This window comes from Apodemus sylvaticus, chromosome 1 (assembly GCF_947179515.1).
Source record: "Apodemus sylvaticus chromosome 1, mApoSyl1.1, whole genome shotgun sequence".
NCBI lineage: Eukaryota > Metazoa > Chordata > Mammalia > Rodentia > Muridae > Apodemus > Apodemus sylvaticus.
Window position 1 is genome coordinate 34,427,377 of NC_067472.1, and position 21,278 is coordinate 34,448,654.

The window sequence follows — 21,278 nt, forward strand, 5'->3', positions numbered from 1 at the left end:
GGGGAGTGTATGTCAATGGAGATGGGCCTTAAGAGTTTAAAGCTCCCCCCCCTGAATATTTTTGTTTGCTCTTTCTGTTTTGTGCTTGCAGTTCAGCACGAGCCCTTTCCTGTGGCTCCTGCCGCTGTGCCTCCACCATTATGGGCTCTAGCCCTCTGTACCCATAAGCCCAAATGAACTTTTTTCTGTAAGTTGTCTTGATCATTGTGCGTCATCACAGCCATGGAGAAGTAACTAATGCAAACCTTTATAACATCTTGCTCAGGAGAGTCACTTTTTCAGGTGACCCTTTTGAGTATCACAAATGTGTGGTTCTATTAAAAGCATTGTAAAAATATTTAAGTGCATTTGGTCTTCTCTTGGGGGATTCTTTTGGCTGACCTTAGGATTCAAGTAGCTTTATTTTAGTGTGATGTGCCTGCAGTTTAAGTGATTTCTAGAAAATCCCCGGGTGTTGACAGAGAAAGATGAAATAAGTTTTGCTTAGAACATGCATATATTGTTTGAAGGTTTGGTTACTTAGGGTTTTCTTGGTGTTTTATAATTACTCCTACTTTCTCACTCATGTCAGAGCTGTGACATTGTCTAGGAGGAGGGCTTTTTCCATTCCAATACATTCATGTATCTTGTATTTACCTTATATAAAGGAGCTAATATGTTGCATGGAGTTCTCTTAAGTGGTTTTAAATTTTAAGTAGCTTTTTCCTAGTAGTATTTGTGGTAGTCTGCCTGCAAATTACAGAGTAGCCAGTGATTTCTAATCAATCATCCTGAGAGTTGACAGTGAAGGATAAATAAGTTTCAGTTTAAAGTATGTATAGATTTCCACCCCCCTTGGCCCAGAAATAAGATGCTTGAGCCTAAATAGTGAACCCAGGTCCTTGTCAGAGATGCTAGGTTATTGACAACCTAGGACAAGTCCTCTCCTCATCAAGATCTTGCCGGACTGAGTGTTCTCCAATTCGCCTTGTGAATTTCCCACACTTCTGGCATGATATAAATCAGCTGGTATTCATCTCTCATTGATACTTTCTTGAGTATTAGGGGTGTTTCTAGATCATTTTTATGTACATGAGAAACATTTACAGCTATTGTATTCAATGAAAATGATTTGAAGATTCTTTAAACAACTCCTCAGTTATCTGTATTCAGATTAAGCTTCCTGTAAGTAGCTTAGTTTATAAAAATATAATTCAGGTTTTTTGAGTGACTCATTTATTCGGAGTATAAATTGGAGTATAATTATTTACATTGCTAAAGAGTGTATAGTGAGATCATTCTAAGCAACAGACTCCTCCAATAAGATTAAAATAGTCTTTAGATTATAAAATTTTCATGAAAATTTCTCTTGTAATGAATAAATATACATGTGAAGAGATGGCAGCACTCAAGATTTATCTGAGTAGGTACCATCACACCGTGCACCCTGCTTGTTTCTAAGTGATCAATGCTCATGCCATCTCTCATGGAACAGAGTGCTGGATTTAGAAAACAAAATTCTAATTTTATTTTCTGTTACATGTCAAAATTTTAAATAAAGATGCCTGGATCTTAGATTGAATCCTGTAGTCAGTTGCCATAAACCAGTAGAATATAGACTATTTTAATTTCTATTTGCCTAAATATTTGAAATAGGTTGGAAAATAATCATAGTTTATTCACTTACAAAGCTGCCTTATATGAGGCCGGTGTTGGTGTCATTTCAAAGGTCATTGGAGTTTAATTAGAAGATACATAATTAGAGATAATTTTTGCCATGTTTCACTTCATATTTTCTATGGTCTATTTTTTAAGGAAGGATTAGTCTGCTATTTGGAATTCTTGTAACATGTATCAAGGCATTCTTAAAGACACACCCCCATGGAGTATGCCTAAGCTGCAGTTGTAAGAACTTCCTTCTGGAAAAGGTTTTGATTTTTTCATATGTTTACTTTGTTTTCAGAGCCGGCCTTTCAGTTTTTTTTTATCTTACTGCAAGTTTTATAATTAGATTACTTCATTTTCACTATCTGACAAAGTGTAGCATTCCCTGCTACTTCTCAGAACATGCCTTACACACGCAAGCTTAATGTCTGAGTTAGCCTCAGGGTATTCTCTAGCACATCCTTTAAGCCAGAGCTTTACAAGTGGCATATACACTAGAATTATGACGTTACAGTTTACTTTTTCCAAAAAATTCAAATGGACCGTAGGTTATCCTTATTTTCTCTGCCTTCTGTGGACTTCTATAGATCCTGATGGGATTCTTCTTAGTTCTCAGTTATTGATGGTATCAAACCCATTTTGCTGACTTATCCTGCTTACACTTCAGCCTTTTAACATTTATCATAATCACAGAATTAGATTTTCTTTGGCTTCATGTTTGATGTTACCTGAAGGTTCTATTACAAAGTAGTTTCAGTGGCAGAACGAAATTGTGTTCATCAAAAGTTAGTAGAGGAAATAACAGTTGCTAACATTATCAATAGAAGAAAATAGAAACTTGATACACCTGGAAAATAGTTCAAAAACTGAATTTAAACTAAAACTCAAGGCAAGGACCTCACAGTTAGAAAACCATAATTAAAACTGATCTATATATAAAAGAAGGTAAGTAAAACTGTATGCTCTGGTAGGAATTGCAAGTTACTATATAGCCAAATAGGGCTCTGTGGATATCCCTTTTCATCCCAGAAAGGTATCAGTGCATGGAGGCCTCTTGATTCCTGTTACTGTTACCTCTGCCTGGTGAGGACCTATGATCAACAGCCCTGGAAAACATAGCTCAACCTTATCCGCCGTCTTCCACCCTTGAGTAACTGGTCACTCTTAACCTCTGCCTTCTTGGATAGCCAGTGGCCATCCACCTAAGAACACAGATATAGCCGGGCAGTAGTGGCTCACGCCTGTAATCCCAGCACTCTGGGAGGCAGAGGCAGGCAGATTTCTGAGTTCGAGGCCAGCCTGGTCTAAAGAGTGAGTTTCAGGACAGCCATGGCTACACAGAGAAACCCTGTCTCGAAAAAAACAAATCCAAAAAAACAAAACAAAACCAAAAACAAAACAAAACAAAAAAACAAAAAAAAACCCCACACAGATATTTGGAGTGCTTTGTCCTTCCTGGTCTAGAGTAGACAGTGGTGTGTATTTATGTGGATGAGTGTGTGTGGATGTGGATGTGTGTGTATGACAGTTTCAGCTGTCAACTTGTCAAGTTCTCTAGAATTATCCTGGATGAGAGCCTCAATGAGGGATTATTTAGATCAAGTTAGCCTGTGGGCATGTCTATGTGGGAATGTCCTGATTACATTAGCTTGGATTAGATATGTAACTTAATATAGAAACAATATAAGATATTAATTACTTTCACACTTAATAAGTTTTTAATGTTATGTCTTATCATTTAAAAATAGAATATGAAGATTATAACCAGATTATTAATTTTCATTTCTTTTTCCAAGCCTTTGAAATGTTACATGGCATATATAATACATAAACTATTTATCAATGATTGTATCATCTTTTCTATATTTGAAATGCAACTTATATCACCAAAAAGAAAAAGATAAGAACCAAACATTAACTTTTACTATTTTTTTTAATTATTTAATAATCTAAAGTATACAAAATTCAGTTGATTACTTAACTAATCTATGTGGGGTGTTTTGTTTATCTGTTTTGTTTTTTGTTTTTCTACTGCTGTAGTAGAACACCATGACTGGAAAACTTAGAGAAGAGTTTATTTGGTGTATGGTCTCCAAGGGGACTGTCATGGCACAGAGACATGGTCGCTAGCAGAGGCAGGCAGCATGAACAAGAAGCTAAAGGTTCATATCTTGAATCATGAGCACAGAACACAGAGAACTTGAAACAGCATAAGTCTTTAAACTCTCAAAGCCTGCCTCCAGTGACTTATGTCTTCCAGCAAGACTACACCTCCTAAGCTTCCCCAAACAGTGCTGCCAGTTGAGGACTAAGTATTCAAATGCCCGAGAATACTGGGGGACATCACACAGACCACCAAACAGTCTGAAATATACTGTTATTTCAGCATGGAAACAATATAAACATTAATAGCTAGTGTTTGCACTTTTCTTTTGGAGTATTTAATGTTTACTCTGTTTTCATATCAAGAAGCACATACTTTACAGACAAATCATCACTATTTTCATTTCTTCTGTTACTGAAACATTGGATTATAATGGTGTTAGTATTTCAGAATGTAAATGATTATCCAAATTATTGCTTGATTTTTATATTATTTTACTATATCTCCAAAATGTAATATGTTGTCATTTCAATATGTAATTAATATAATAGCTAGTTAGGTATTGTCTGTCCATTGTGTCTTACAAAATCTTGAATATGCAGTGTGTCTTTGGTGCTTTTTGTCTTTAGACATTGTTTTTTGGAGTGGCCAGATTTCTAACATTCAGTAGACAAATGTGGATAGTGTGAGTCATTGCAAACAAGGTATCAGTCCTGAAAAGGGTCAAATACATATGGGATGATTTATATCATGTAGGAAGTATAGCCACCTTAGCAGAAAACAACTTATAGTAAAGTAAAAGAACCAGGAGAAGTAAAGGAAGTATTATGGTATTATGGTTTGGTCATTTTGTTTCTAGGCGATACTGGACGTTGTTGTGAATCTTCAGTTTAGCCTGATAGAAAAACTGTGGCAAACATTCTGGCGCTATTCCCCATCTACTCCAACCGACGGCACTACCATTACAGAATCAAGGTCAGAATCAATATGCCTTTCTGATTTATTTTCGTGATAAAGTAGATGTCACAGCTAATGAACTAGAGATATGTATGTATACCAGTTGTGAACTTCACCTGATAACACTGAGCTTTGACCAATCTAGGAATACCACAGACTGCTCTCCTGAGACTTCAGGAGAAGCTGTAGCTCCCATTTGATTGATTTGGGGACTATTAGCTGTATGTCATGCTAGTGGACTGCTATCTTATCTACCTTTCAGACCGTAAGAAAATATTAATGTACATAGATAGCTCTAGGGGTGTGTTTGTATATATACATCCATATATATCCAGCCATATGACACCAGTGCAATGATGGTATAGTTCTAACCTCAGTAATATTTGATAAATTATTTTTAAAGTCCATTTTCTGTTTTATCCTCATTTGCCATCTATTCATTTGCAACATTTATTCACACCAGCAATCTGAGTGAAATAGAAAGTCGACTTCCGAAAGCAAAGCTGATAACTCTGTGCAAACATGAGTCTATCCTGAAATGGATGTGTAACTGTGACCATGGGATGTACCAGGCTTTGGTGGAGATTCTCATCCCCGACGTCCTTAGACCCATTCCTAGTAAGTTAAATGGAGACAACTACGGATGCTTTTGTTCTCATACATACCACCCAAGAAATTTTGGGATTGATGTTGCAATCAGGAGTGATCCTAATTTTATTTAAATTTGTCAAATAAAAACCAGGCAGCATAGAGAATATTGCATGAAAGAAGCCTAGAGTGACCTGCAGTGAGGGGACTGACCTGTCTTCCAGTGTCTTCCAGTATTATATTTAAAAGCTAACGTACAGTTATGACACCCTCAATAAATTAATTGCAAGAACACTGATAGTCTAGTCAACCATGCAAAATTATTCTACTCAAGACTAAAGTCCTCTGAATATAGCCAAAAAATATTCAAACCTCTAATTGCAGACCATTCCCTTTCATTGTTGCCTAGAATTTGAAATGAGTTGATGGTGGTTTTAAGTAGAGGTCAATTCCTGTATAAAAGCATATCCTCTGTCACCTGTCATCTTCAGAACTACAAACTCAGTTCCCATTAACACTCATGGTTAACTAGGATTGGAGGAAAAACCACTAACTACACAAGTAATGCCCCCACCATGAGGTGACTGGGAATTGCACATGTCACTCATAACTTTTTCAGTAATCATGTTGTAGCAAACAAAGAATTCTTCATTGCAGATGTAAATGATACTACACATATTGTTAGAGGTAGTCAGCAGGTATACCTACAGCCAATGAACCTTACTAGTGACCTGACCTTTTAAAGAAATGAAACTACTTCCACTCTGACATTAATAAAGTAAAAGTAGTCTTTTTGCTCATGACATTGGCAGCTATGTAAATATGCTGTTCACCAATTTTTATTATTGTAGAAAATAGATAAATAGGCTTTAGTAGAAGGAAAATAGAGGATGTTAACATTTGTGTGTTCATATTTACAAGTGCAAAGACCCAGAATGTATAAATTCTTTTATACATTCACTACCTTACAAAGAGATACGTATACACATTTACATATTATGCTAATCAATGTACATTAATATATGGAGGAGAAAGTAAAAAACAAAAGAAATCCCACTGGCATTATCTTAACACTTTATAAATTGTTAATGGTTTCCACACTATACACACCAGGTTACCTGACTAAAAGTTTGATAGAAATAGATATTGTCATAGAAAATTTCACTATCTCAATTTCCACTGTATTTTTGTTCTAGAATTTGATTTTTTCCCACTCTCCTGCCCCTTGTACTCCAAGTGTTAATCTCTAGAGATGTTTAAAAGACGTTGAATAGGCTAGCTCATTAGCCTATGACATCTAGCTACCAACATACAGTTTCTCTCATGAGATACAAGAAGGGATGTCAATGAGTGCTTTACGTTTCTAGGCAAGTCCGTCCTATCAATATTCATTAAACAGTTCAGAAACTGTGCCTTTGTCTTAGCATCCTAATAATTTAGTAGTTCCCTAATTTAAGTCATACATCAATTTTAGTTTACTTTAAGCCTTAGAATTAAGTATATAATACACTTGCCTTTTGTCTTTTGAAAAAATGTGATTAGAAAAACTGGTTATTCTATCAAAGAATTGGTCTCTACACTCACTGGAAAATGAAATCGTTTTATTTCTCTGAAATTACAAGATAAATTAATGTACTACTCTACAAAAGAAATTTGGGGAATTCAATTTCCATTTTACAGTAAGGCTCAACAATGTAATGCTTAAAATACAATATAGATAGCTGTAGCTGGGTGAGGTGCATTTTAATACCGATCATGAGCAGACTGAGGCGGCTCGGCTTTGGAATAGATTTTTAAATACCAAACCATCCATTTATGAGTCTTTAGAAGCTGTCAGAATCAGTCTGCACAATTCTGATTTTATATGAATCCCTACAGAGAGAAGAAACTTAATTTTATTTTTAAAAATTGTATTTCTTGGCTACTAGTACTTCACTCTACCATTTTCTGTCCAGATGGGATTTCTTTTTTTAGCTAAAAAGTCTGCACATCATACTAATTTAAAGTCAGCCTGAAGGCGCCTATATTCTAAAATACATTCACCCGAAACATGGAAAAAGGAAATTAAGTGTGAATTATTGAATAAGAATTCAACTGGTAACACTGTATTATATTCCCAGTTGCCCATCACTTAGTTATATAAAAAAAAGTAAATACCTAAACTTTTTAATATGTCCAATGTATCCTTTTATATTATAATCCTCCATTAAGTTTGTCTAAAAGAGGGCATTATAAAATGTTTTAAAATGACGTTAGAGGTTATTGGGGTCTTTTTCAAATTAAATCATTGTTATGCTAATTAGAGAACAAATGTAAAATGTAGATTACAATATTGAACCTTAAAATTATCCTGAGTTTCAGAAAGGCCTTTGATGCTTCTCACTCTTTTCATTTCCATTCACACCTGGACTCCATGACTCTAGGACATGAAAGGACAGAAAGACTGCTTCTTTATTTTTCCTCTCCTGGTTAAGATGGGGCACTTCAGAGACTCCAAGAGCTTGACTCTCGAGACATGTCCAGTTTAAGTCTGCATTCTTTCCTAATCAATATTTATGCAATTTCAATCTCTTCTATCCAGTTAAACAACAAAGACTCAGTTGATTATTATTGGGTGTTAAATTTTATATCTTTTTGTAAGTAATTTGAATAAGCTAAATGCCCTCTAAAACCTATTTTGGCAGAAGTTAACAAATAAGAGTGGCAGTTTCACTTCAGCATAAAAAGGAGAGCCCAGGACTGTAGTCCTGGTTTATATTCTTGGGGGCAGTTGGCCAAAATAGGACTTGTTTCTCATGGTATACCACAGGTCTGGGTATATACCAGACAGCATGGAACCTACAGAGAGTCAGTCGCTATGATGCTCTCTCTTTGTGTCATGGGTGCTTTAAACATTTATTAAATACCGAAGTCTATCTCCCACAGCATGTAGTCCTAGGCACCGAGGAATTTAAATACCATTGACTAAATGACACATTGAGCAAACTCAGTGAGCAGATCCTTTGTAAAATATTTAACAGTGATAACTGAAGGCACTTCTGGTCATTTCATGACCACTATAAAGTTGTGTTGTGGACCTGTCCCTATGTCAGGCCTTTTACACATTAGGGTTAGCTTTTTTGGTAATATCTTACTAACATTGCTCCCATGACAGCAGTTGTATCACACTCTAGCTCTATCCACCATGTGAAATTCAAATAGTAATCTGAAACTTTTGTTGAGACAATTATACATTTTGTTCTATTTTTAACAGATAAATACTCCCAATTCGTAGGCTTTATGATAAAATGCCATACAAAGAGACAAAATCAATACTTTGCACTGTGTTTCATTTTAACCAACAATATAAAATAAGACTGATTTGGGGACCAAAATGGAAAATTTACAAAGCAAATTCTTAGTCTTGATCATAAAACTCTTGCTGAAGTTTTGTCCACAGCAGAAATCCCCATCAAGTCTATTCACAACTGGTATATGTGAGCATCAGCACAGAGTTCTGCTGTCTTCATTCCCAACAAGCGCCATCAGTGTCTGAGAACAGGATAGTTCTAAAAGCCAAATCTAGTATTTTTAGATGCACTAAGAAATTAGAAATTATGTCATGTTTTAATCATTGAAGATAATATAATTTTTTCTGTGCTATTAAAGCAGCATAAACATATTTCCCTTGTTCTAGTTTAAAATTAATGGTACTATGTATCTTTATTGTTCTACTTCTATTTTTTATCATTCAGGTGCCTTGACCCAAGCCATTCGAAATTTTGCAAAAAGCCTAGAAGGTTGGCTTTCAAATGCCATGAACAATATTCCACAGAGAATGATTCAAACCAAGGTATGGTTATGATCTTTGTGTGTTTATACTTGCTTTAGGAACTATTTCTTCAATAATTTTCTCATTACTGATCTTTGTATATAATTAACACAGACTATTATGCAGCACTAGCATATGGATTCTGTAGTTCAGAGCTGTTACTCATGCCTAGAGGATTCCAGATTCCACATTATCCCTTTCTGGTATATGCCCATGGCAAGACTGGGCAAAGGCTATACTTTGATTTTGCCCCAAAAAATCACATTTGTGACTTTTGGTTAAGTAGCTGTATCCACCATTAGACTCCAAGACTATATCTTTACCTTCAGAAGCCATTGTATTCTTAATAATACCTCAAGTTGTTAAAATCACACCCTTCTTAATATCATCAAAATGAATGCCCTAACAGCTTACCTGTAGTGTTGTCCATCTTGCTGAGTTTTAGGTTTAAACAGAGTGGTTACTACTGCAGAGCACAGCTTCTGCTCTTCTGCTGTTGCATATGTGCAATTGTTTTTTTTTTTTTTGCTGAACTCTCAATCAATGAGGCAGTTTACCCTGACTGAGGAAAGAGCTGTCTGGTGAGTGGCAATAACACTTAAATGCCTGGGTTCAAATCTCACTACTGAAATGACTATACAGTCTTGCACAATCCACTTAACCCCTTTAAAATATAACATGTTGAGATGGTAGTTGAACAATGTAATATATGTATGAGACACTTAACCTGGTATATAGTGTGTATTCAATGCATATAAACCAGACAACCATGTTCTCTATACATATATGTGAGCTTGCTTGAATATTCCATATAGTCCTAATATATCTCACTTTCAACGGAGCCTCCTTTACAGTGTCAACCAATTATTCTACTCAACCAACTAGTTCTTCAAATATGTGCCCATAAAATCCTATAAATATGCTAAGGCTTCTGGCATATTTTGAAAGAATGGAGTCATACCTACTATGCATCTAACATTTCTATGAGATCATGAGAACTAGATATTTATTTAGTGGTTTTCTTTTCATTATCTTGGTACTTTCCAAAATAGGCTAGCTCATTTAGTCTTATTCAGAAAGTAATGACCAGCTAGGACAGTAGAACATTTGGCTGGTATGCATAATGTTCTTGGTTCAATCCAATATAGTAGTTTTAGAGAAGAAAGAAAAGAAACAAAAAGTCTATGGAAAGAGTGTATGGAATAACTGAATTGATTTCTAAACATGCAAATAGAGTTGACTAAACTAATGATTAATCATATCAAAGCTAGCAATAGTAAGATGTCACCAAATATAAGGGCTGATGTTCACAGCTTTAGGAACATCTTTCCCTGTTTCCTCAGCTGTAGCCTTAGAACAGAAACAATGCAGCTTCTGAGGAGTGAGCACTCTGACCACTGTGGTCATGTCCTTTGTTCTCCCACAATGCCTACCCTTGATTAAATCCTCTTGGGAGCTTGAGTGTTTGTCATCCAGGGCAGGCTTTCTGGAAGACAGTGATGGAGGGAAATGGAGAAGAGGGTTTTGAGAGATAAATATGGATTAGATATAACACCTTTGAACTCAACTCATTTCACCCTCAAGTCTGCCAACTTGTAAACTAATGACATAAATGAAGTCATAAGTGAAGTAGATGTGAATGATACTGCTCTGGAAAGTGTTTTGTCAAAATTAACAATAATAGATCTTTACCATTTGCTTTTCCAAATATAAAGAAATGTTCATACTTGTCTAGTTGTCCTAAAAGCAGTTGGGGAGGGAATGAAAGCAAACATTTTTCTACTTTTTTAAACAATGTAATTTCTTGTTATGGTTTGGTAATTAACTTCCAAGACTGGCTTAATTATTGCTGCACTCAGATGTCAAAAAATATAAGAGTTTGTTTTAGGGTTAACCTCAATATACTCAACTAAATAATTCTTTGTTTAAGAATCTTAAATGCTATATAATTTACAAGTAAACAATTGCCAAATTAATTTGAAATGTATCTAAGGAAAACTGTTAAATTTGACTCAAGTAAAACAAGATTTGGAGATTGCAGTAGTTTCCTTTATGAGAGGAAGGAGGTAGCTTGGGGAAGAAGAAGAAAAAAAAAAAAAAAGACAGCCCATTCTAGCTTGCTTGGGTTTCTATAGGTTGCCGCTGTAAGTGCCTTTGCCCAGACTCTGCGAAGATACACATCGCTCAATCACCTGGCCCAGGCAGCCCGTGCAGTGCTTCAGAACACTTCCCAGATCAACCAGATGCTCAGTGACCTCAACCGCGTTGACTTTGCCAATGTCCAGGTACTCTGCCTCCCTATGCATCTTGTCTCTTAAAGAATGGTGATAGTTTTCTAAACCAGGACCATCTGATTGTGCACTGGCATTATGTGTTCACAGTTTCTGCAAAGCTGGAGTTTCACCCAGACAGAACTTCACTGACCCCTTTGTTTTGTGGGTAAAGTCAGCTAAGGTTTATGAACTATAGACAACTGAATACATCCAGGTTTGCCAAGAAGTTAAAAGAATAGTCAAGATCAGAGTCACTGAAGTCTGACAAAAAATATTAGGCTAGTCTATGTCTGTGAGTATTTGAAAAACTGCTTAACTGCTCTTGTTTCATTTTCCAGGCTATAACAACTACCTTAGGTTGTTTAAATAGTGATTTGTACACATTCAAGCAAGTACTTCTGTTACTATAGTAACACACCTTGAAAAAACTAAGCATCTCTATTACAGAGTGTATTGCAGATACCTGAGAAAATTCTCTCACTTAAAGAATTAGCTGCAGTAAGATTGGATGCTTGGTTCCCATGAAAAAATATTTCCTAACACCAGTTGCTCTATACTTTATGCTTGCATGTGACTAATGGAGGCTCACTCAGAAGTCTATCAGATATTTTATTTGTGATACTAAGTAACAAAGTTAAATGTTACTTTTAAAATGATAACACTCCTGATCTATAGTATGACCAACAAAGTAAAAAAAAAAATGTGTAATTAAACACAATCCGAATTTAAAACTTTTGCAATTAACATGAGACTACATAATGATTATTAAAAAAAATGCAAAGAATGTCAGAAGCTCACTAGCCTGACTTTTGGCTACTTTGTGGGTTCTTTCCTTCTTCCATTCTTCACCATCCCTCCTCTTTCTCCCTTTCAACCCCTGACACTAGAAGACAAAAAGGATAAAGGGGAAAAGTGGTGAGGATATCCTTAGACTACTTATTTCTTGCTGATTAGGAAGGGATCAAGTTCTTTGGGGCAAATTTGATCTTTGTCTTCAGGACAATCAATTTCTTCCCCTCTCTTTGCACACAGCCAGTTGTCAAACAGCAATTACAGCAACAAACAGCAGCAGGAGAAACTGCAGTAGCTGCTGTCCCTCTTTTTTTTTTCTTTTTTTTTTATTCGATATATTTTTTATTTACATTTCAAATGATTTCCCCTTTTCTGGCACCCCACTCCCCGAAAGTCCCATAAGCCGCCTTCCCTCCCCCTGTTCTCCCACCCACCCCTTCCCACTTCCCTGTTCTGGTTTTGCCCTATACTGCTACACTGAGTCTTTCCAGAACCAGGGGCCACTCCTCCGTTCTTCTTGTACCTCATTTGATGTGTGGATTATGTCTTAGGTATTCCAGTTTTCCAGGCTAATATCCACTTATTAGTGAGTGAATATCATGACTGATCTTTTGAGACTGGGTTACCTCACTTAGTATGATGTTCTCCAGCTCTATCCATTTGCCTAAGAATTTCATGAATTCATTGTTTCTAATGGCTGAAGAGTACTCCATTGTGTATATATACCACATTTTTTGCATCCATTCTTCTGTTGAGGGATACCTGGGTTCTTTCCAGCTTCTGACTATTATAAATAGGGCTGCTATGAACATAGTGGAGCATGTATCCTTATTACCTGCTGGGGAATCCTCAGAGTATATGCCCAGGAGTGGTTTAGCAGGATCTTCTGGAAATGAGGTACTCAATTTTCTGAGGAACCACCAGACTGATTTCCAGAGTGCTTATACCAATTTGCAACCCCACCAGCAGTGTAGGAGTGGTCCTCTTTCTCCACATCCTTGCCAACACCTGCTGTCTCCTGAATTTTTAATCTTAGCCATTCTGACTGGTGTAAGGTGAAATCTCAGGGTTGTTTTGATTTGCATTTCCCTAATGACTAATGAAGTTGAGCATTTTTAAGGTGCTTCTCCGCCATCCTAAGTCCTTCATGTGAAAATTCTTTGTTTAACTCTGTACCCCATTTTTAATAGGGTTATTTGGTTTTCTGGGGTCTAACTTTTTGAGTTCTTTGTATATATTGGATATTAGCCCTCGATCTGTTGTAGGATTGGTGAAGATCTTTTGCCAATTTGTTGGTTGCCGATTTGTCCTTTTGATGGTGTCCTTTGTCTTACAGAAACTTTGTAATTTTATGAGGTCCCATTTGTCAATTCTTGATCTTAGAGCATACACTATTGGTGATCTGTTCACAAACTTTCCCCCTGTACCAATGTCCTCAAGGGTCTTCCCCAGTTTCTTTTCTATTAGCTTCAGAGTGTCTGGCTTTATGTGTAGGTCCTTGATCCATTTGGAGTTGAGCTTAGTACAAGGAGACAAGGATGGATAAATTCGCATTCTTCTGCATGCTGACCTCCAGTTGAACCAGCACCATTTGTTGAAACGGCTATCTTTTTTCCATTGGATGTTTTCAGCCCCTTTGTCGAGGATTAAGTGGGCCATAGGTGTGTGGGTTCATTTCTGGATCTTCAATCCTGTTCCATTGATCCGCCTGCCTGTCACTGTACCAAGACCATGCAGTTTTTAACACTATTGCTCTGTAGTATTGCTTGAGGTCTGGGATACTGATTCCCCCAGAATTTCTTTTCTTGTTGAGAATAGTTTTAGTTATCCTGGGTTTTTTGTTATTCCAGATAAATTTGAGAATTGCTCTTTCTAACTCTATGAAGAATTGAGTTGGGATTTTGATGGGTATTGTGTTAAATCTGTATATTGCTTTTGGCAAAATGGCCATTTTAACTATATTGATTCATGAGCATGGGAGGTTTTTCCATTTTTTGAGGTCTTCTTCCATTTCCTTCTTCAGAGTCTTGAAGTTCTTGTCATACAGATCTTTCACATGTTTGGTAAGAGTCACCCCAAGGTACTTTATATTGTTTTTAGCTATTGTGAAGGGTGTACTCAATGACACCTTGGCCAAAGAAGAAAGAAAGAAAGAAATCAGAGACTTTTTAGAATTTAATAAAAATGAAGGCACAACATACCCAAATCTTTGGGACACAATGAAAGCAGTGCTAAGAGGAAAACTCATAGCCCTGAGTGCCTCCAAAAAGAAAATAGAGAGAGCATACACTAGCAGCTTAACGACACACCTGAAAGCCCTGGAACAAAAAGAAGCAGGTTCACCCAGGAAGAATAGAAGACAGGAAATCATCAAACTCAGGGCTGAAATCAATCAAGTGGAAACAGAGAACCATACAAAGAACCAACGAATCCAGGAGCTGGTTCTTTGAGAAAAACAGCAAGGTAGATAAACCCTTAGCCAGGCTGATCAAAGGGCACAGAGAAAATATCCAAATTAAGAATATTAGAAATGAAAAGGAGGACATAACAACAGAAACTGAGGAAATCCAAAAAATCATCAGATCCTACTACAAAAGCCTATACTCAACACAACTGGAGAATCTGGAGGAAATGGACAATTTCCTAGACAGATACCAAATACCAAAATTATATCAGGACCAAATAGATCATCTAAACAGTCCCATAACCCCTAAAGAAATAGAAGGGGTCATAGAAAGTCTTCCAACCAAAAAAAGCATGGGACCAGATGGCTTCAGTGCAGAATTCTATCAGACCTTCATAGAAGACCTAACACCAATACTCTTCAAAGTCTTCCACAAAATAGAAACAGAAGGAACACTACCCAATTCCTTCTACAAAGCCACAATCACACTGATATCAAAACCACACAAAGATTCAACAAAGAAAGAAAACTTCAGACCAATTTCCCTTATGAACATCGATGCAAAAATACTCAATAAAATTCTTGCCAAACGAATCCAAGAACACATCAAAATGATCATCCACCATGATCAAGTAGGCTTTATCCCAGGGATGCAGGGTTGGTTCAATATATGGAAATCCATCAATTCAATCCACTACATAAACAAACTCAAAGAAGAAAACCACACGGTCATTTCATTGGATGCTGAAAAAGCATTTGACAAAATTCAGCATCCTTTCATGCTTAAAGTCTTGGAAAGAACAGGAATTCAAGGCCCATACCTAAACATAGTAAAAGCAATATACAGCAAACCGGTAGCCAGCATCAAACTAAATGGAGAGAAACTTGAAGCAATCCCACTAAAATCAGGGACTAGACAGGGCTGCCCCCTTTCTCCTTATCTTTTCAATATTGTACTTGAGGTACTAGCTCGGGCAATTCGACAACATAAGGAGGTCAAAGGGATACAAATTGGAAACGAAGAAGTCAAACTATCACTATTTGCAGATGATATGATAGTCTACCTAAGTGGCCCAAAAAGACTCCACTTGAGAATTCCTACAGCTGATAAACAACTTCAGCAAAGTGGCAGGTTATAAAATCAACTCAAGTAAATCAGTGGCCTTCCAATACTCAAAGGATAAGCAGGCTGAGAAAGAAATTAGGGAAATGACACCCTCCACAATAGTTGCTGCCTCTCTTGAGGCTCTAGCATTTCTATACACTTGCAAGAATCCCCAGATATTCCAGTCTTATACACTTGTAGACATTATCTGCAGCTAGCAAAATCACACCCCTGCTAGATCATCAGACAGATCATAGTCAGCTGCTGTGGACAATCTGAAACAGCCCATTTCCCACACCTGGGATTAAAAGAAAAACATTCCTATAATATTTCTGTGTTTTTAAAAAACCAAAATTCTCACAAGTATTCTATACATTATATGTATGTATATATGTATGTGTATATGTATAATGTGTGTGTGTACTACTCTGAAACCCATTAATAAAAAGCCACTTGATTTTTAAATGACAATAGACAACTGCCCAGTAAACACAGGAAGAGATTCTCAGCATTGGTCACCAGGAGAACAGGAGTTTATGAGGAAGAATTTATTTTAATTTTAGTTTATTATGAGGAAATAATATTTTGGGAACACTGAAATGAATGTGGTTGAAGATAGAAAATCTAAGGTTCTGGTTCTTGGAGAACTGGAGAAATTAGCACTTCATGAGCCCTTGATGATAATGTATTTTCTCAAAGAGATAAATACATACTCACCAAATGACTGAGCAGTCCAGTCTTGGCAGATGGCTATTAGAAAGGGAAGCATGGCCACGCAAGTTGACCAATATTTGTCTAAAATGGTTGGACTGGAAGGTTTGGATGTTTTTCAGAATTTTTAGTATTTAATAGTTTACCACATGATTATCCCCAAAATCTGTACTCGAAAATGCTCCAAAATACAATTATTCTGACCATCCAACCTTGGATGATCTCTTCAGACTAGAGATAACTCAATGTTCGTAGTATCCTTCAATGTTCATAGCATCATGGTTCAGATGAGAACATCCCAGGTGGTCATTACTGAATAAATGAACATGTGTTTTATCCATACAATGGACCACTGCTGAGCAATGAAAGGAACTTCTGAAGACTTGATTGAGCCTTGGAAATATATGCAATGACCTGAAAAGATATTAGAAACAGAAAACAGGGTTCTGGCTGGATAGGGCTGGGGTATTATAATAGCAAATACAATGGGTATGGGACTTCCTTTTGAGTAAAAGTATACTTTAAGTAGGTGAATTTTTTAGTGTGTCTTTCTGGATCATTACTATATTTATATGAAATGTAATCTCCACATCATGTCTAGCTTTATTATTTAAAATATATTACACAAGACTATTTGAAATTGATTCATTTATAGTGCAATGAATTGTGTTCATTGTGATTTTTACGAATTAGGCTCATGTTTCTGATATATAATTTATCAGTCTCCCATATATCTGTCCATCTACTACCAACTAACTATCTGTATACAAATTGACACTTGCAAGTACATGCATGCAGTCAGATAGTCTTTACAAGAACAGTCTTGGATTTGTAAAACAGTCTATGCATTTAAGTATATTTACATTAACTCATTTACCAAACATATTAAGCAACTATATCTTGAAGTACAGTAATATTTCCTTCAAATCTTCATTTTAAAATGATATGTTTAAAAAGTATCTTTAAAAAAACTGAGGTAAAATAATCTTGAAGTCAGAATTGTAAGACAACTTTGGTTTCCAGATGTCAATTTCAACTTAGTAACAGGAATTTTTATAAAGAATGATTTCAGTTAATATATGAAAAAAGTATTAACTGTTTTTGCTTTAATATTTTTGTGAGTCCTCAATCATGGCTTCATTATTTTTGTATTGAATTGTACATGTATACAAATGAGCCCACTCACTGGTTTGAAGCAGCTGTCTTTAGGACATCTTTGCATGTAATCATCTGTACATCTACCACTCATTCTCACACAGCAACTTCCAGACTACTCTTTCTCTTCCTTCTTGTCAACTGTCAAGTTGTCGTGTGTGTGTGTGTGTGTGTGTGTGTGTGTGTGTGTGTGTGTGTGTGATGGCAGCAATTAGAACTGGAAACTTCACATTTAAGCATCTGTCCTCCAAAACATCTTTCCTCTCCTCAGAGGCTCATAGCACACAGTGTAAGCTATTCAGTTCACCCTGTACTTTACTTCTTTGTGTATTCTAACAAATCCCCAAACTAGAATAGTTGACGTTTGCCTGCCTTGCATCTTTATATATTCCCAGCTTTGGTAGCCTCCTCCAGTGTGCCCTGCTTCCCATTCCTTTTTCATGACCCTTTCCTGTCACTTGGAACCTGTCCCTCCCTCTTCTAAGATGAATCTCAGTAAGGCTGATAAAAGAGTAAAATTCCTGCTCTAAGAACACTTTGGTTTGAAACAAGTTCTATGTGTTAGATTTAGAGCCTGTCAAGAGCTGATCAGGATAAGTACTTATTCTTTCCACTATGTCATCCTCTTCTCAGCAAATATCTTTGCATTTCAAGTCAGTTAGTCCATTGCAGATGAATTGGCTTTCTTTCTTATTTAATGATTTACTATGGTATTGTTTTCTAAATGTTCTGTGTAATTGGATGTATTTCTATGTAAATTATAAATTAAGTAGGTTTTGGTGGTCTAACCTGATAACTTAAGCAACTGAATATTTATTGATGACACTGTGTGATTTTGAACTTTCTTACTATGTACCAAGTTGAATATTATTTTTATGTAAGTTAAGAATGTCTTCAGGTATTTGTTTTCAGCTTTTTCCATTATAAAATTGAAGAAATTGAATTACTATCTAAAGGACTATTTACTGAGTAAGCTATAGTGCTTGTGAGATCCATAGACTGTAGTGAAACAAAGAACATTATAAAAGAGTGTGAAAAGTGGCTTATTGAGCTATGGTCTTATCTCTCCAGTTAGGTTTTAGATTACCCTCTCCTGGTAACTACTGTTATGCCTAAACTTCTCTGGGTACTCAGGGTCCCAGCATAAATAAACATGAGTAAATAAGTAATGTATATATAACCATGCAATATGTATGCGTAAAAATAAAGCACATATAGTATGTAAAAAACTTAAAGAGTATGTGTATATTCATGTATTGAACTGCTAGCCTCATACTCTTTTATTGTCTTTTTTCTTTTTTATGTTGATATTTTTCTATGATCTCATTTTAGTGTATTTAAACTATTTACAAATGGTGTTTAAGAGGCAACATTTATGGTAGTGGCAGGTGGATGGTGGAGCACCCTCATCGAGGAAGGGGATATCGAGAGTGGAATGGTGGGTTCTAGGAGAAGAAGCCAGGAAGGGGGTAACACTTGAAATGTAAATAAAAAAATAATCAAAAAAATTAAAATAAAAAGAGGCAACATTTAAGAACAAAGAACTCTAGAAGTTGCTATCACCAGCTGAGATGTGGAAGAAACTGAGGTTTCCCTAAAGAAATAGAATGAATGATTTAGATGCAGTTTGCCTTTAAAATGTCTAAGACTGAATGACTCTTTAATGTGCAAAGTGTGTAGGATCAGTGGAGATGTTAGAACTGGAGTGATGGAATGAGGGATACATTGATTTGAAATTTCAGTTCAAATTAACTTCACCTCTGAGATTACATAGAATAAACTCTACAGACACTGTTTTCATAAAAATATCAATATAGTCTGTGTTTTATATTGGGACTTTATACATGCCTTCAAAGAAACTTATCTTAAAATTACTATAATGAATCCCACTTAAAAACTCTTATTAATTTTCACTTGTCTGATTTATTGCATAGGAAACTAGAGCCCACACTGACCTAATAAATTGATTGAACTTAGTGTGGCAAGTTAGGGACAAAACACGTGTGCACCCGCGCGCGCGCGCGCACACACACACACACACACATTTTGCCTTTTGATTATTTATCAAGCAGTTTGTTGTCAAATAATTACGTTTCGATCCTGAGAGATTTTTGTCTTCTAATCTTAAAATACAGTATAGCTTTAGAAGTATCATAAAACTTAGACAATCACTGAGAAGTAACTTTAAAATTTCCTATTTTCATTGTTACAAAATATGAAACTTCCCAACCAGAAGCAGAAGGAAAATTACAGTAATCAGGTTTCTTGGCAGGTAGCATGTCTACATTTTCTCAAAAGAGGTTTTGTTGTTGTTTTCAGTTCTGTGAATTAATTTGCATTTGTTGGTTTGCATTGATAGCCCTTGAGATTTCTGTTCCCCATCCATAAACTCACACAGCATATGTTTCTACCTAGTACCATTCAGTGTTTGTTTTTCTTTTAATCTTTAGGGACCACTTTTGGCCAATTGAATCCATTTATTCCTCTGACTTACTCTAAGTCTTCTAAAATGGCTTTAAATTTTTTATCTGATGGGGTAGATAAAACCTTGAAGTGGTGAGAAAACAGGGTGTTGCTGGTCCAGACGCCTGTCTTCCTCATTAACTGTTCTGGTCTTGTACAAGGCCTGGCCAGATTAGAACACCCAGTCACAGTCAGATACTACATCCCGTAAAGATCAGGGAAAGACATGAAGCCCTGAAGATAGTAAACACATTGAGTGCTTAAGTACTGTTCATGATCTGTTCATGTCCCCTGTGATACCCTGCATGTGTTCTCTGATGATGCTGTGTAAGAAGCTGCTGAGTTGAACTTACCTTTCTATCTGTGACCTTCCTAGGAGCAGGCTTCCTGGGTGTGCCAGTGTGATGACAACATGGTTCAGAGATTAGAAACAGACTTCAAGATGACCCTGCAGCAGCAGAGCACTCTGGAGCAGTGGGCTGCTTGGCTGGACAATGTCATGATGCAAGCGCTGAAGCCCTACGAAGGAAGACCCAGCTTCCCTAAAGCTGCTCGGCAGTTCTTGCTCAAGTGGTCTTTCTACAGGTAGCATTGAAATTGGACTGAGTTTTCTTCATGCTCTGTAAATGTGTGTATGTGCACATTATTCACATAAAGAAGAAGTGAGGCTAGATTTGGTAGCTATCCAGCTCTATGACTATGATATGTAGAAATTAAATGGAAAATTTATTGAAATGAACGTTTTTGCTAGGAAAGGAAACCTTTCTCAAAGCTGAGAGGGTTTCAGAGAGGTATCTCTGAAAGTCTACCTTGACTGGTGTTTCTCAACCTCTGGGTCACACCCTCTTGAGGTTGTCAAGCATGCTTTCACGGGGTCTCCTAGGACCACACACACATTTACATTGCAATTCATAACAGTAGCAAAATGATAGCTATAAAGTAGCAACAAAAATAAGTTTTGGGTTGAAGGTCACCACCACAGGAAGAACTATAGCAAAGAGTCTCAGTCAGCATTAGGAAGGCTGAGAGCCACTAGTCTAGGTGATGTTTTCAGCAACAGTCAGGAAACGTCTCTAGTCCTCCCTCTGCTCCTGCCTTCTTGTGGGGACCCTTCTTTTGTTTCTCTTCAGTGGCTCTCAAACTGTAGTTATCAAAGTGTGGCCTCACATCCACTTAGAAACATTACAAGTGTTCATTGTTAAGTCACTCCACAAGTCTACTTGAGTCAGAATCCATAGAGGAGAGACCTAGTAATCTGAGCTTTGAAATCC

At 36.5% G+C, this 21,278-nt stretch overlaps 1 protein-coding gene across 6 annotated transcripts in view; it reads left to right on the forward strand.

The window, feature by feature from the left end:
* The window catches only part of Rfx3 (regulatory factor X3), a 261,188-nt gene that overhangs the window by 211,834 nt on the left and 28,076 nt on the right, over positions 1-21,278 (forward strand). For 5 of the 6 annotated variants that reach the window (XM_052187737.1, XM_052187747.1, XM_052187754.1 and 2 more), the window contains 5 exons: positions 4,608-4,723; positions 5,169-5,323; positions 9,028-9,125; positions 11,240-11,389; positions 20,384-20,592. In XM_052187737.1, coding sequence (XP_052043697.1) covers positions 4,608-4,723; positions 5,169-5,323; positions 9,028-9,125; positions 11,240-11,389; positions 20,384-20,592 — 728 coding nt within the window. Of the gene's footprint in view, positions 1-4,607; positions 4,724-5,168; positions 5,324-9,027; positions 9,126-11,239; positions 11,390-20,383; positions 20,593-21,278 lie in introns of those variants that run through there. The other variant, XM_052187762.1, reaches the window with a different exon arrangement.